Source organism: Danio rerio, chromosome 13 (assembly GCF_049306965.1).
Source record: "Danio rerio strain Tuebingen ecotype United States chromosome 13, GRCz12tu, whole genome shotgun sequence".
In the NCBI taxonomy this organism is placed as follows: Eukaryota; Metazoa; Chordata; class Actinopteri; order Cypriniformes; family Danionidae; genus Danio; species Danio rerio.
In genome coordinates, this window is record NC_133188.1 from 38,924,775 (window position 1) to 38,941,727 (window position 16,953).

The 16,953-nt window shown below is 34.1% G+C and overlaps 2 protein-coding genes and 1 long non-coding RNA gene across 10 annotated transcripts in view; 2 read left to right on the forward strand and 1 right to left on the reverse strand.

The window, feature by feature from the left end:
• LOC137487424 (uncharacterized) overlaps positions 1 to 1,908 on the forward strand; it is a 43,819-nt gene extending 41,911 nt beyond the window's left edge. The window contains exon 3 of the long non-coding RNA XR_011005995.2: positions 874 to 1,908. This is a non-coding gene — a long non-coding RNA (uncharacterized lncRNA). The remainder of the gene's footprint in view (positions 1 to 873) is intronic.
• slx4ip (SLX4 interacting protein) overlaps positions 1 to 7,140 on the reverse strand; it is an 81,007-nt gene extending 73,867 nt beyond the window's left edge. For 2 of the 3 annotated variants that reach the window (XM_021480542.3, XM_073919417.1), the window contains exons 1-2: positions 6,889 to 7,140; positions 6,739 to 6,798 (exon numbers count right to left, since the gene is read on the reverse strand). In XM_021480542.3, coding sequence (XP_021336217.1) covers positions 6,739 to 6,765 — 27 coding nt within the window. In that variant the 5' untranslated portion in view covers positions 6,766 to 6,798; positions 6,889 to 7,140. 3 annotated transcript variants of the gene reach the window in all.
• A 209-nt stretch (positions 7,141 to 7,349) lies between these two features.
• mkks (MKKS centrosomal shuttling protein) lies at positions 7,350 to 16,624 on the forward strand. Of its 6 annotated transcripts, none has more exons than XM_073919412.1 (5): positions 7,350 to 7,393; positions 8,890 to 9,815; positions 11,769 to 11,959; positions 13,369 to 13,479; positions 16,010 to 16,624. In XM_073919412.1, exons 2-5 carry the CDS (start codon positions 9,035 to 9,037, stop codon positions 16,421 to 16,423), a joined length of 1,497 nt encoding a protein of 498 aa, XP_073775513.1. In that variant the 5' UTR covers positions 7,350 to 7,393; positions 8,890 to 9,034; the 3' UTR covers positions 16,424 to 16,624.
• The last annotated feature ends 329 nt before the right edge of the window (positions 16,625 to 16,953 follow it).

Consider the following 16,953-nt stretch of genomic DNA (forward strand, 5'->3'; position numbering starts at 1 on the left):
GTTTGATGATAAGTTGCGAGGTCCACTTTGTGATCAAAAGACGATTATTTTAAAACTTTAATTTAATTTAATTGATTCCCAAAACAAGACTTGATTGCCAGTTTGTTTTTTGGTTTCACTAAGCCAGTAAATCGTTAAAAAGCATAACCAAGCTTAAAGACACTCTTAGAATATCTCCAGTCATTTTTCAGTTATGTATTCTAAACAAACCTTCACAGGCCTTTTTTATTTTATTGTAATAAATGTTGTACAAATATAATTCATCAATTCTGTATTTTTCCCCTTAAAAAGCTATTTCTATAATTAAAGTGTTTAATTTGTTTAAAAGCCAAATGTTTATTATGGGTGCCAGTAAATCCTTAATCATTTTTTTTAAAGTCTGGAGCCCCTATTTAGGGTCAGAGGTTTTCAAAACCTCAACATGAACCACTAATAAATCAGTGTGATTATAACTAAGCTGGCTTTTATTTCTAGCAACTCTGAAGCACTCTGCGAGTTAAGCTCTGGATGTTAGCACACCTGAATGGATTTCTGTTTTTTCCACAAGCGAGGACACAACCCAGAAGCGAAATTCCAACAGCAAGAACAGGCAGGAATATCACCTGGTAAAGCTCTACAAACAATTAAACAATATCAGAGAGATCCTAAGAATTCTAGTAAAAAGGAAGTGTGAGGAGACAAGAAAAACTAAACAACTATTCCTCCATACCCATGCAGTGTGTTTTTTTTTTACAAGAATGACTGCAAAAGCCTGTCGGTCTCAACATCTGCTGTAATTTTCTGTATTATCCAAGAACGCCAAGATTAGAATTCTATTACATCCTCCCATGTCTGCTAAGCTGCATCCATCCAAATTTTCCCTCTGTGTTTCAGAAATGACAACAGATTTCCTTGATCTGATGACAGTAACAGGATGCTTGGAGGTCCAAGTGTGTGGTCCGTATCTACCAGGGAAGTCGACCTAGCACATAAACCAGAGCCAAGACATCTGTCATACTACCCAGCACTTAACGTTCATACTCAAAAACAAAGAATCTCGCTCTCCCACCATCTCATACACCAGATGGGTATAACAGTAGAGTGGTGTGGCAGGTCTTGTGTAAATATTCAGTGTCTTCTGAGGCGTTAAGGAGAAACCCAGGGTCTCAAAGCATGAGTCAACTAATGTGGGAGTATCTCATCGCCTGCAAGAATTGCAGTGCACAGTGGAAATATGACATCCAACTTTACGCTGCTGTGTAAGGCTGGACAGAATGTTGGCTCACACTCTACAAGAATCTGTAGTAAGGTTGAAGGCACAATGCATTGTTTTAAAGTTACCATTTTATGGAATGTTGAAGTATTTATTGTAACTGATTTATTTAGGCCTATTTCTGATCTATCTTGCAATGACAAAGACCACAGGCTGCAACAGCAAAGACGACAATCCACTTATTCATTCAGTCCTACTCTACATTAGGCTTCTGCCACTATTAATAGTTTTTTGTTGCAATTAATTGCTGATGCTTTTATCATGATATACGATACTGACTTAAGCTGCATATAACAGTATAATAACCAAATGATATTTACTGTAATGCTTTATTGTATATGCATATTGTATATGCATGACCAAATAAATGTTTTAAACAAATTAAACTGTACAAAAGGACGAAAGGATGAAGCAATAGGTAACAGCATGTTACTATTAAGTCTTAGAATTGAACATTTGTTGATGCTATCTGAAAGTTATAATTGAGTTACTTGCTTTAAAAAATACATTTAACTCATCACTTCTTGTCTGTATAACATTTATTTGATTTGCTTGTTATAATTATTTTAATTAAGCAATATGGAGCTTGTTTTTATTTTATCCTGATATTATATGATTATATGTAATATCTGGTGAAATAAAAAATGCCATTGTTTAAATTCAGAATATAGTAGTTTTATAGTGGTAAACTTTATTGCGTTCAGCTCAATTTACATGCTACTGTTTGTGTGTGTGTGTGTAAGTGTGTGTGTGTGTGTGTGTGTGTGTGTGTGTGTGTCACAAGATCTTCAATGAAAATGGAAAAAACTTAATTCATTACAGTGGTAGATTAATCGATTAATAAAATAATCAATAACTGCAGCCTTAATTGATGGATTAAAATCAACAGTGAGAAATAGCCATATTATATTATGTTCAAGTAAAATAAAAAAATGTACAGCTTTTTTAATTAGTTATTAATAATTAATATTATTAATTATTATTAAAACTAAGTTTATTGGTTATTGATTATTAATTATTACATAAATAATAAAACAAGTACTACTTTTGCTTTTAATGCATTATTAATCATTAACTAAATTAACATCATATAAGATTAATAATTGCTTTTGTAGTTGTCATTACATTGAATTAATTGATAGGGCGACACAGTGGCTCAGTGGATTGCACTGTTGCCTCACAGTAAGAAGGTCACTGGTTTGTATCCCAACTGGGTCAGTTGGCATTTTTGTGTGGAGTTTGCACGTTCTCCCTTTGTTCATCTGGGTTTCCTCCAGGTGCTCCGGTTTCCCCCACAGTCTAAAGACATGTGGTACAAGTGAATTGAATAAACTAAATTGGTCGTAGTGTATGTGTGTGTGAATGTGAGTGTATGGGTGTTTTCCAGTATTTGGTTGCAGGTGGAAGGGCATCTGCCGTGTAAAACATATGCTGGAGAAGCTGGCAGTTAATTCCACTGTGGTGACCCCTGATTAAAAAAGGGACTAAGCCGAAGGAAAATGAATGAACAAATTAACTGATGCTAAATGGATCCTTGGTGTACAGACTACAGAGTTAATAAACATACTGCCTGTACACAGTCACAGAATTTTTAATATCATAAACCAGATTAGATTACTTTGTGAAAATGTTAATGTTTGAAAAAAATAAAAAGATAAATAAAAAAACTATTAAATCTTGAAGCACTTGCTGATCTGATGAAGAACTGGCAAAAATCTGCATAATCTCAAAAAGCATCCTGAATGATTGAATAAATAATAATTATTCATGGAATTTTGAGGTGCCCAGGATGTTAATATTGTCCATGTTTAATTTTTACAATATATTTATATTATTATTGAATATCCTCATATGTCTACTCTACATGTTTTCTTGTTCAAGAAGGTTTTATACTCAAGCCATGATGGGGAAAAAAAGATTATCGCAAATTATATTTTAAGCTATTATGAAGAAATTCCATATTTATTTTTTATAGGTGTATTAACTTAAATTAAACCAATGTTCCATTTAGTGTTAATGAAAACTCTAGCAAAAACTAAATGATCAGTGACATTTTTCTACACATGTTTAACTTGCAGTTGTTCTAAATAAAACAGTTATTTTTTATTAAGTTATTAAATGAGTCTTTATGTTAACTACATATACATTTTCATTCAAAGTTGCAACATTTTAAAAAACATGACAGAATTTAAATTTTTACTAAACTATAACTTTTAACTAAAAATAAGAAAAATTATTTTACAAATGACGCGGGTCTTATGCTGTCCTAGAACAGTTTAGCTAAGAACTGGGCCCAGCTGACGGTATTGTTTGCTTCCCCATTTTAAATGTCTCTCTGTGGTCGCAGTGTTGGGCATGACAGTTTCTTTCTCAGGGAGAGCAACATATATAACAGTATCATTATGTGCAGACTGGGAGGGTGAAGTTGGTGAGTGGTGCTCTCCCACAATGAAAAACAGAAAGACGGGAGAGATGATGAGTGAGAAAGACAGAAAGAGAGAAATATGCAGCCAAAGTCTGGCACTCAACGCGGATGTGTGTGATCCACAGTCGCGTCCAGAATCTAGAGTTAAAGCCTTCGCTATATGAAACGTCAACAAAGAAAAAGACCCGGGGCTTTTCTAGCGCTTAATAGAAACATCTGACAAGCATTAGTACTGACATTCATTCATCTGGCCTGTGGATGAATAGACAGCACCGGTCCAGCATCTGTGCTGCAGAGACAATCAACTGGATAGATATACATACATGAATACTTTAAAAAAAAAAAAAGAAAAAAAGAAACATCAAACCGTAATGTAATGTAAAACAAAGAAGCTGAGATATATGGAAAACATAATATCTCTAACATTACTATGAAATTTGAGTTAAAAAAAAAAAAAAGCACAGACTGAACATATTATGGGTTTAGAACATGAAAAATTAAGAGCTGTGCTTTTTAAACAACACATTGAATACATACAGACAGCTCAATGCTCTTCTATGAGCTAATAGCCCTCATTCCTAAGACAGCTGCTCCATCTAGAGTTTAAATAATGAAGTACAGTCCGCACTTCTAAACAGATAGTTCACACAAAAATAAAACTCACTCTGGTGTTTTTTAATGCCGTATGCACATCTTCAATCGATTATTTATTGTATATTTCTGCTACTAACAGCTAAAAACTTGTAAAACTGTACATGTCTAAAAAGTAAACTGCATTATTTGGAGTATAAGCATGGATTTGGTCTATTTTAATAGGTAAAATGGAAAAGAATTATGCCCAATTTCAAATGTTACAATACATTAGAAAATTAGTATTTTGGTTTACAGCATTCAAATCTCAGCTTTCCAAATATTTCATTTATTTGTTTTTATTTTTGGGTGAGTTGTTATTGTATTTCATGAAGTTAACTTTCAAAGCTGTGAAATGCCCACATTGGCCCCAATATGATTACTCTTTTCTATCCTGCTTTTATTGAGTCTATTCTATCCTCCGTTCTGGTGGCATGGTTTGGAGGTCTGTCTCTCAAAAACAAGAATAGACTGAGCCAGGATGTTAGGTGGTCTAGCAGGTTGATTGGTGAATCACAGCTAAGTATTGAATCCCTGTATAGTAGGCAGCTTTTACGGAATGCCCAGAACATTATTATTTGTAGCTCTCATCCTCTGTTTGAGGAGTTTAACCTACTCCCTTCGGGTCAAAGGTTTCAGATGCTTTATAGGACAAAATGGTTCAGGAATAGCTTTGTCCCATCATCTATTGTTGCTCTGAATAAATTATAATCTTTTAAAAGGTACTTTGTATGTGTATATGTGGGTATGTATATGTGTGATTTAATTGTTTGTACCAAATGCAAAACTTTGCTGAAAAAAGAATCTACCTACGGGTACTAATAAAGTCAACTCAACTCAACGTTACCAGATTACCCTAATTTGCACCAGTGCTTTTGCACCTTATCATCAATCTGCTTGTTTATGAGCCAAACTGCCGTAGTTTATGCAATTCTTTGATATTATGAAAATTAGGTGATTATTTACCCTGTTTGGTAAATCTGGCCCAAACATTTCAAAGAATTGTCCTAAGCAGCACGTGCATCATATATTAAGTGTTCCCAAGATATATAATAGAGTTTGGTAAAAGAAAATATAATATAATATTTTATATTTTTTCCCGAATTTCTGTTTAATGGAAATAAAAATTTTCTTTCAACACATTTCTAAACATAATAGTTGTAATAACTAATTCCTAATAACTGATTTTTTTTATCTTTACCATCATGCCAGTGAATATTTTACTAAATATTTTCCAAGATACTAGTATTAAGGTTAAAGTGCAATATAAAGGCTTTACTAGGTAAATTAGGTTAATTAAGCAAGTCATTGTATAACAGTGGTTTGTGCTGTAGCCAATCAAAACAAGAGGGCAAATAATTTTGATCCTAAAATGTTAATTTAAAAATAAATAAATAATAAAACTGATTTTATTCTAGCCAAAATAAAACAAATAAGACTTTCTCTAGAAAAAAAAAAAAAATATATATATATATAGGAAATACTTTGACAAATGCCTTGCTCTGTAAAACATAATTTGCCAAATATTTGAAAAGAAGAGTCACAGCAGGGCTATTATTTTTGACAGAACTCCAAACATTAGCTCACCCTGGTCTTTGTAGCTGACTATGTATGCAACTCACCCACACAAAAAAAACACAAGTTTTGAGAAATCAAGACAAATACAACTACGACAAAACAAAATCCACAAACTTTTTTCTCTGAGCTAACTATACCCTCTGTCTCAACTCCAAGTCACAAATCAGAAATACCTGAAGCTTTCAAAAACAGAAAAACTCATTTTTTTCAGAATTTATTATTTATTTTTGTTTCAACGATCTCTTAAGCATTGAATACACTCGTTTCTTTAGGTTTATCATAATTTATTATATGGAAGCCATAATCTTTGGTAAATCACAGTAACGACTTAAAAATTCAAAATCATGATAAACAATTTGTCACCTTAGAATTATAAGGTTCTACCTGACATTTTTGTCCAAATTGAGATATTCATATATTCTTATTAAATGACAACTTATTTACATTATGGGATGTTTTTTTATTATTGTTTACATTTTAAGCCTTTTTATAAAAAATAAAAAAATGTTACACACATACTGTTTGCTATTCAGTGCAAAAACTTTAAAGCTCAATACCTCAAAATCATTCAGAACGCAGACAGAAACTTGGACATAACTCCAAGGTTACGAATTCTAAATTATGATGATATGAAGATAATCATGATCACTGCATAAAGGGTAACAACACATTCATAAAACAATAAGGCTGGCATAACGACATACATTTGTAAACATTCAGACACAAAACGTCAAAATTGTGAAATTACAGCTTCGATTTCATTTGTCTCAACCACTAATTTTACAATTACTGTAAAAATAAAACACAAAAGCAACGAAGATTCTAAGATAAACTGATAAAATGAAAAGTTTACCTTGACCACAAATTTCGAGGGCTCCATCCTGTTCAAATTCAGTCGTTAGATTTCCCCCATCTAGATAAACACAAATACTTTTTATTTATTGCTGATATTTTGAGCATTCAGTGATGAACGTCAAGTCATTAGAGTGAAGCAGCTACTCACGTGTTTGGATTGTGACAGATACAAGTCAAATTCAAAACACAAAGCAGAAGGGCGATTATGCGGCACTCAGACCTGGCTTACAATATACATGGGTTATTTGAATGTAACGTACAATAAATATTTAACATGTTTAATCACAATTTAGTCGAGAATGACAATAAAATAGCCGCAATGAACGAAACTTTAATCTCCCGCCGATGGTTTGAAACATGCCCTGTGTCACGTAAGGACCCCAGCGCTACCAGTTGTCATAGAGACGTAGCCGGATGTAGGAAGCTATATTTTTGCCAGACAGCGGTGATTGCTATTTTACGTAAATTGTGAAATATCCTGAACGATATATCTCAGCTTACATAAAAGGACACAAAACATGAATAGCGCTTGCTGTTCATAATTTAACCATTAATTTATCCATTTATTTTGTAAAACACTTTTTAACTGGCATAGTTTAGTTACTCTATGAGATCATGTGCAGCACATAAACACCATCTGCCTGGTTTGTGCGGTACGGTTTAATGTTCCTTTGGCTGTTCTTTCTTCAGTTAGTTAAGATATAAGCTGAATTTTGGTATGTATGACGCTAAATATGCGCGTTTTATAAGCTATTAGGTTTGTTATTAGTTGTTATATGAAAGAAGATATTGCTATTAAGTAAAAGATAAGTGTAGTAACGCTATGTTATAATGAGTGGTTAAAGTACAATACTTTGTAGACTACAAATAAAATGTACTGACCTCATAATAAATAACCACATAACACTATCTGAATTATTATAACCAAAGACTTTAAAAGATACTTTGTTATAACGTAACTATTTAGCCGTTTATAATATTTATAATATTAATATTTTGGAACTTTGTTTTTTTAAACAAAACCATATTTATATCAGCAACATCTCGTGAGCAAATTAAAGTCGTAAATATTTTCAACGTTACCATGATTTTACCATGTTATTACTACATATATGACCTTTTGTTAACTTATAAACAAGTTGCTAACTATAAACAGATGCAAAATAAATTTTGATAAGAATCAAATTGCCTTAGTGTATTATAAATTATTTAATATGTTAATGTAAATATTGAAATAGTATAATTTAATATCTCATCAAAAATAATCACTTAATATTTCATATGTAAGATTTTTTTTTTAAAATGCACATATATTCCAATGAAATAAATAGATAATAACTAAAGATTGCTCAAAAACTGTCATAATGTATGAAACATAAATAATTATTTAGATGAAAAATTGCAAAAATGAATTCCCTCACTGAAAACAATGCATTTTTAGACATTTTTATTTATCTGGTTCAGGTTAAATGGTTCCAATTGTGTTATGATTGTTAAATATTGTTTTGTCATTTAAAATAACTAGTGAATGGCAACAGTCATAGGACGTTATATATACAGTTACCTATAGGTTGGGCCAGACAGAATTTGCGGACATTTTTAGCTATTTCTGCACAGAAAATGTTTAAATTTAAAAGATTTTGGGAGTATCATTACTGAAACTTGATATATGAAATAAAAAATAATACCTTTTAAACTTTTATTTAATGTATACAACGCAAATCCAATTAGATCCACTTAATTAGTAAAATAAAGCGAGTACAATACAATACAATACAATACAAACTGTATTGTAAATTAATCATAAGAACATTTTCATATTAGTCAATAATATTACTTTAAATTCATTAACATTAATTTAAATACTGAATAAATATAAATTTACACACTTTTACTCAAGTAAATATATAGACGCAACCATGGGCTAAAAATCTGCGTGCACAGATTCTGTGTGGGCCTACCTATAGGTATTCATATACCAGTTTAATCAATACTTAACCTTTTCTATAATACTATATACATACCATCTATTCTTGTCAAAGTAACTGACCTACATTGATTTAGCCAATTTTTTCAAATTAAGCCACAGCATGTCTCGCATTAGTAAGAAGAAGCCAGCATTATGCACAGACGAACCTCTTTCCAACAGTACCATCTGCCAAAAGATCACTCTATTAAGAAACATACTCAGCACAGCCTATGGACCTACCGGCAGACTGAAACAAATACACAACAACGTTGGGGGCCACGTCTTGACAACTTCAACCTCAACAGCGCTTCTCAAACGACTAGAAATGTCTGAGCCGCTTCTCAAACTGATCTCAACTGCTCTTCAACATCACACCACACGTTACAGTGACTCAGGGCTGTTTATGGGGATTTTTACACTCACACTTATTGAAAACACCAAAAAATATGGGCTTAGGACATCCACGGCAATCAAAGTGTACAAACACCTTGTGGAACAATGTAATGTGTATCTTAAAGGAGACTCTTGTGGCTGTAAGGTGCCAGTGGAGTTTAGCAGCTGTGATTCTCTTGTTGCATTGGCGCACAGCATGATCACCAGCAAACCAGCCTGCATGTTGGACAGCAGAGAGACGCAGCAGATCAGTTCATTGATCACACAGGCTTTTCTGTACTCCATCCCTTGCAACTCTTCTGGTACAGCCTGCTTTGGAAGAACGGTCACTATTGGCATTGAGGGTCAATCTGTGAACCATTCTTCAGTTTTTCCTGGACTGCTGCTGGATGTTCCTGAGATGCTCCTGCCTGGAGATCTCGAAAGACTGGGAGATGGTCCGTTTAAGGTGGTGCTTTTTGGTGTGTCACTGTCGGGGGATATTTCTGAGGTTGGCGATGTTGCTTTGGAGGTCCACAGAGGATTGAACCCCGAACGAGATCTCCTTCAGCAGCTCTTGAAGATTGGGGAACAGGTTGTAAAGGATAAAGTGAGTTTATTCGCATGCCAAAAAGTGGTACATCCAGTTCTTCAGCACTACCTGAGAGAGCATGAAGTGGTCGTGATCGAAAGGCTCGGACTCGCTCTGATGGAGCCGTTTGCCAAGATAACAGGTAAATATTTAGTTCAGGGCTTCATGGGGATTTGTTTTTGTGTAATTTAATATGAAGTTTTACTGTAATGGAGTTGTGAAATACAAGTGTATATACTGCATCTGGGGTGGCACAGTGGCTTAGTGGTTAGCACTGTCACTTCATAGCAAGAAGGTTGCTGGTTCGAGTCCCAACTGGGCCAGTTGGCATTTCTGTGTGGAGTTTGCATGTTCTCCCCATATCCGCATAGGTTTCCTCCGGGTGCTCTGGTTTCCGAGTATGATGTTTTGAAAAAAAAAAGGATTTAGCTTAAAATGTGTGTTTGACTTTTATTTATGTAATTATGAAAACTAACACATATAAATGCATTTATAAATGTTTTTTTTTTTAAATGTTTGTGGGCTAATGAAATTGTTGTCAAAATATTATTATTCATTCATTTTCTTGTCGGCTTAGTCCCTTCATTAAATAGGGGTCGCCACAGCAGAATGTACCGCCAACTTATCCAGCAAGTTTATACGCAGGATGCCCTTCCAGCCACAACCCATCTCTGGGAAACATCCACACACACATTCATGCACACACTCATACACTACAGACAATTTAGCCTACCCAATTCACCTGTACAGCACGTCTTTGGACTGTGGGGGGAACCGGAGCACCCGGAGGAAACCCACGCGAAGGCAGGGAGAACATGCAAACTCCATATGAAAAAGCCAACTGAGCCGAGGTTCGAACCAGCGACCTTCTTGCTGTGAGGCGACAGCACTACCTACTGCGCCACTGCTTTGCCCCAAAATATCATTAATGAGTATTATTATTATTGTACTATTAAAAATGTAGTTATAAAGTCTAGCGTTATATTATTGGTTGTGTTTATTATCCCTATTCTGCAAAGATGCATTAAATTGATTAAGAGTAAATCTTTATATTTTAAATTAAATTTTTAAAAGCTTTTAACCTTTTTTTATTTTCAAGTAGTGTCAAATTAGTGCATTAGAACGATTTGTGCAGGATCATATAACACTGATTCCTGGAGGAACGGCTTCAGCTTTGCATCACAGGAATAGGTTCCATTTTAAAATATAATAATTCTGAAAATGGTTATTTTAAATTGCAGTGCTGCAGGATTATGTTTTTTTATCTTTATATTTGTTTACCCTAAACGTTTGAACTGTAGCCCATATCAGGGGTTCCCAAACGTTTTATCCTAAATTTCTCGAAGGTGGTTATAAATATACAAACGTTTCGCAAACAACAATATGCCTGTATATAAACACAAGTATATTGACAGCACAAAAAAGTACAACAGTCTAACAGTCATATCATTTTATAGTCATTTATTAATTTATTTAATTTAATATTAACCACACCTAAAAAAAACTGTTGGGCAAAATATTTTCAGCACAAGTCTATTCTTGGTTTATTTTAGAGATAATAATAATGGAGATCATCCTCAATATTCAGTTGTGGCCTGTATTTATTTTTAATGTATTTAAATGTCAGAAAGGTGTCAGAAAGTTTACCCTGGTGCTATAAAATCAATCTGCTGCAGCTGACACTATTGCTGTGTTGCTAATCTAACATAATCGCACTAATCCTTTAAAAAAGAAGTTTAAAGACTGATGCTTTTCATTTGCATGTTTTTGTTTTTTACTATTAAAAACTACTATTTATCTTATGTGGCTTATGGTTAAAATCAATGGTTTAATACAATTTATTTGACTTTTGAAAATCACAAAGCGACTCCCTGTCATTGTCCTGCAACCCCTCAGGGGGTCCTGGACCTCTCTTTGAGAACCACTGGTCAATATATATGAATTTACTTTTTATTTTTATTATTTAAAGCCATGCCTTTGCTTACGTTATTGGTAATAATATGTAATATTATAGTCCAATGCAGTAGAATTTAAAGTAGATGTTAGTCTCTACATTCATAGAGGCTTAACTTGAACACTTATGCTGATATTTCAGGTGCACGGGCTGTTGCATCTCTTTTCTCTCTGGTCCCGATGGAAGCTTATGGGTTGGTTGCTGGATTATGTTTCCAGGACTGTGGATCCAAGAAGCTGCTTCAGCTCCTCTCCTCTAAACATGCTGCAATAAGCACTATGGTCCTCTGCCACAGAAATGAAACTATGCTGGAAGAACTGAAGGTTTGTGCAGTTGAGTGCTTCTTGTTATTTAGACTTTTTTATTTTAAATTTTAATTATTTTGTTTAGCAGTTTGTTTTAATTTGATTTAGATGTTTGAGTTGATTAGGTTCTGCTTCAGAAGCTCTCATTTTGAATCATATCTTCATTCTCAATTTGACTCAGAGATTGAAAATACACTCACAAGCCACTTTATTAGGTACATCTGTCCAACTGCTTGTTATTGCAAATTTTTAATCAGCTAATCAAATGGCAGCAACTCAATGCATTGAGGCATGTATACATGGTCAAGACGATCTGCAGCAGTTCAGAACGAGCATCAGAATGGCGAAGAAAGGTGATTTAAGTCACTTTGAACATGGCATGGTTGTTTGTGCCAGATAGGCTGGTCTGAGTATTTCAGAAACTGCTGATCTACTGGGATTTTCACGCACAAATCAATCACCAGATCTCAATCTAGTACAGCACCTTTGGGATGTGGTGGAATGGGAGATTCGCATCATGGATGGGCAGCCAACACACTGCAAAAAATGCTTTTTTTTCTTAGATTTTTTTGTCTTGTTTTTAGTCCAAATATCTAAAAATTCCTAAAACAAGAAGAATTTTCTAGACAAGCAAAACATTTTATCTTGTTTTGAGAAATAATATGCCAATATTAAGTGGGTTTTTCCTTAAAACAAGCAAAATAATCTGCTAATGGGGCAAGCAAAATAATCTTACGTTAAAAGAAAAAGCAAGATTTATTTGCTTACCCCATTAGCAGATTATTTAGCTTGTTTTAAGGAAAAACTCACTTAATATTGGCATATTATTTCTCAAAACAAGACAATATGTTTTGCTGTCTAGAAAATGCTTTTTGATATAAGAAATTTTCGATATTTAGACTAGAAACAAGACAAAAAATCTAAGCAAGAAAAGCATTTTTTGCAGTGCAAATCTGCAGCAGCTGTGTGATGCTATCATGTCAATATGGACCAGAATCTCTCAGGAATATTTCCAGTACCTTGTTGAATCTATGCCTATTTATATGAATCTATTTTTTTCCAAAACACATGAAATGTTTCGCACAGAACATGTCACTTAGGACAATTGTCATACTTTCAAGTCTTAAATATTTTCTTTTTGTTTGAACTATCTCTATAAGCATTGATCTTAAGTCTATATAGCACTGTCTCCTCAAATCAAGGAGGTCACTGGTTCGAGTCCAATTCTGGTTCTGGTTCCACTGGTTCTCCCCATGTTCGCATTGGTTTCCTCCGGGTACTTCGATTTCCTCCACAGTCCAAAGACATGAATCCAAATGAAGTCAAACTTTTTTCCAGATTTAATGAACTCCATTTGTTGTTCATTCAAATGTATTGCATTGATTTCCTCTTTCATTGCTCTGAAATGATGAACATTTGTTCCATTTGTCGGACAGATGACTTGCCAGAGAGCAGAACATGTGTTGCGACTGACTCTGAGGGAGCCCTACGCCCTGCTTGGAGGCGGCTGCACAGAAACACAGCTGGCCACCCACATCACACATATGGTATTCTATTACACTGAGTTACACATCAGATTGACGTTCAGTTCTACAATATTGATTAGAAACTTTCACAAGTCAGAATTTTACAAAAGAGTTTGTGCATTATATAGTACATTCCTCATTTAGAAATGTAAAAAATGTAGATATTATTGGGGGGTGTGCAAACAAACATAGATATTATTGGCGGGGTGTATAAACCATTACAGTTTGCAGCTTTTGTTGGATCATTCACAATTTTGGGTTGCATCATTTTAAGAAACAGGTGTGCGCCTCCAAGAATAAATTGTTTTTTGAAAAAAGCAGCTCCTCCAAATTGGCAATATATATATATATATATATATATATATATATATATATATATATATATATATATATATATATATATATATATATATATATATATATATATATAAACATCAATAAGGTTACCATACATCTGTTTAAAACAATGCGCTTGATTGTAATAAAATGTTTTGTTAATTTAATCTACAGACAATTACATGTTTGCATTAAATAAGTAAATTTTATTTATAAACAAATTTCAAGAGGATCATATGCTTATGATTGATCACAGCTGGTGCCGCATTAGCCATCACATGATACAACTCATAATAAATAACCAGAGTTTCTTACCTCAGCTATCTTTGTCTTGATGTATCCCTCCTTCCACCCCAACTCCTCCTCCCTTTTCCTTGATAGGGTGGCATCTTCACAGCAAAAATGTCACTGGTTCATATCCTTACCAGGCCAGTCGACGTTTCTGTGCAGAGTTTACATGTTCTCCTCGTGCTCACGTAGGTTTACCCGGACATAACCATTTTTTAAAAAATGTCTGGTGGTAAATCATACTAAACGTTTACTATTTAAGGTCCGTAGGATTACCTAAATGATTTACATTTGCTAAATGACAGAATAATGAGAATTTTTCTATTAATTTCCAGAGAGTCAAAAGTTTTCATTTCTTTGGTATTTTTTTAGCTTTGCTTTTAAACTGTAACTCTTTTCATATGTTTTGGGTATCCTTCCACTAGCTTCTCACAATAGTTTGAAGGAATTTTGGCCAATTTTTCCTGACATAACTGGTGTAACTAAGTCAGATTTGTTGTCTGTCTTGCTCGCACAAGCTTTTTCAACTCTGCCCACAAATTTTCTATAGGATTGAGTTCAGCACTTTGTGATGGCCACTCCAAAACATTCACTGTGTTGTCCTTAAAGCACATTTGAAATAATTTGGCAGTATGCTTAGGGTCATGGTCTGTTTGGAAGACCTATTTTTGGCCAAGTTTTCATTTCCTGGCTGATGTCCTAAGATGTTGCTTCAGTATTTCTACATAATGTTCTTTCTTCATGATGCAATCTATGCTGTGAAGTGGACCAGTCCCTCCTGCAGCAAAACAGCCCCACAATATGATGCCCCTATACTTCACAGTTGGGATGGTGTTCCTAGGCTTGTAAGCTTTCCCCTTTGTCCACCAAATGTAACACTGGTCATTATGGCCAAACAGTTCAGTCTTGGTTCCATCAGACCACAGGACATGTCTCCAAAAATTATTCTTTTTCCCAGTGTAATTTAGCAAATTGTAATCTAGCTTTTTTTGTTGATTCTGGCTCATTGATTTCCCCATGTTGTCACAAAAGGAAACAATATGTTTGAGGTTTTCCCTAAATAGTATTCTACAGTTGTGCCTCAAATTAACTCAAATGTTGTCAATTATCAAAAACCTCAAAAACCTTGCCGACATCATCTTAGCTTTTCAGAGGCATAATAATGCTATGTACACTTGACTTTCAAGAAAAGTTATAACAATTTTTCAAAAAATATCTCTCTTATTATTCTGCTATTAAACATAACAGAAACAAATTTGATAATCCTAACTTAACTAAAAGAGAAAAAGTTTAGTCACATTAACATCTGACTTTTTTAAATGGTTATGTGCCTTTTTATACGGTGTATGTAAACTTCTGGTTTTAACTGTAAGTGAATTGACTAAACCAAATTGACACCATAGATTAGCTCTTAGTCAGCAGTATATCTCTCCATAGCTATTCCTAATTTGTAATTAGCCATAAATAAGCCCCTATCTGAGCTCAAACTCTCCTCTCGCCCTACAAACGGGAGGGAGCCCTAGGCTGGAGGATCTTATGAGCGCAGGGCTCTCTCCTGGGACAGCATGCCAAACACGCTTTATAATCTATCATCAGCTATAAAGTGTGATCTCTTGAATTTTAAATAAGATTGAATTATTTTGAGGCTGCAGTGGTCAAAAATTATTAAAAACACTTTGACAAGGTTTGATGACTGTAGAAACCAATTAATTATCTTCAAAAACTTGGACAAGGAGTTGTGTAGCATGGTCTGAAAGGAAGGATGTGATCCTATTAATGCTGTTTGTTGTACTAAGCCCTGAGGAACCCCTATAGCTGGATGTTGCAAGTGGGTTACTTCACCTATCAGAGACACAATCACAATAGACATTCCATTGAAACACCCATTAATTAACTTCTGTTTTAATTCTTGTTTTTTACTTTACAGAATCAGTCCACAGCTCCAACCACTGCTGCAGCTCTGGGTATTTCCCATTCAGAGTTCCTGATGGCAGTCGAGTCATTTCGCAGTTCTTTACTTGCTGTGGCTCTTTCCTTAGAGCATGATGGACAGGACTGTCTCATTGACCTGACATATGGCCACAGATGGGTCATGGATATCAGTTCTCAGACAGAAGTTAAGCACACCTGTGGTTGTGGACTGCTGGAGGACAGATCCAACCTGGAGAAGACTCATCTAAATACAGCTTGTCAGACTTTTTCTCCTGTTTTCCTAGAAAACAATGACACTCAGCCTAAAGTATTAGATTCCTTTTCTGCCAAGCTTAATGCGTTGAATGTGGCAGTTGAGATGGCTAGTTTGGTTCTTGATGTAAAATATATAATCAAGGATGTTAATTGAATGTTGGTGAAGAATTGTGATTTGAATCAAGGATGATTGGTATGGTAGGTTTTTATAATCTGATGTTTTTTTCCTCCAAGTGGTAATATAAAAATATTATATTTCTTACTCAAAACAAATTTTATGAGGAAAATATTTGTAAACAAAAAAACTGTAATGTCAATTTTATTTTAAATAAAATGCTCCAAGCCTGGGCTAAAATGAACTCTCACGTGTGGCAAATGCAAATAATGAAGATCTTAAACAACTATAAAAGTTTGTTTGGCAAATACTAATATCAATGTTGATAATAATTATTATCAAATAATATAACTATAATTAATTAGGCAGTAAACAATATATTAATGGCCACTAACTTTTACCAACCATTGGTAGATTTGCCAAAATTTTACTTTAGGCCAGCTTCAAATGTCAGAATGGTTTTTTAATTAATTTATTTTTTTTATGCAAACAGTTAAACATGTTGCCACAAGGATGAATTTTTAAAGGCACGATAAAGTTTTGTGACTGTAGGTGCATTTCCTCAGTTT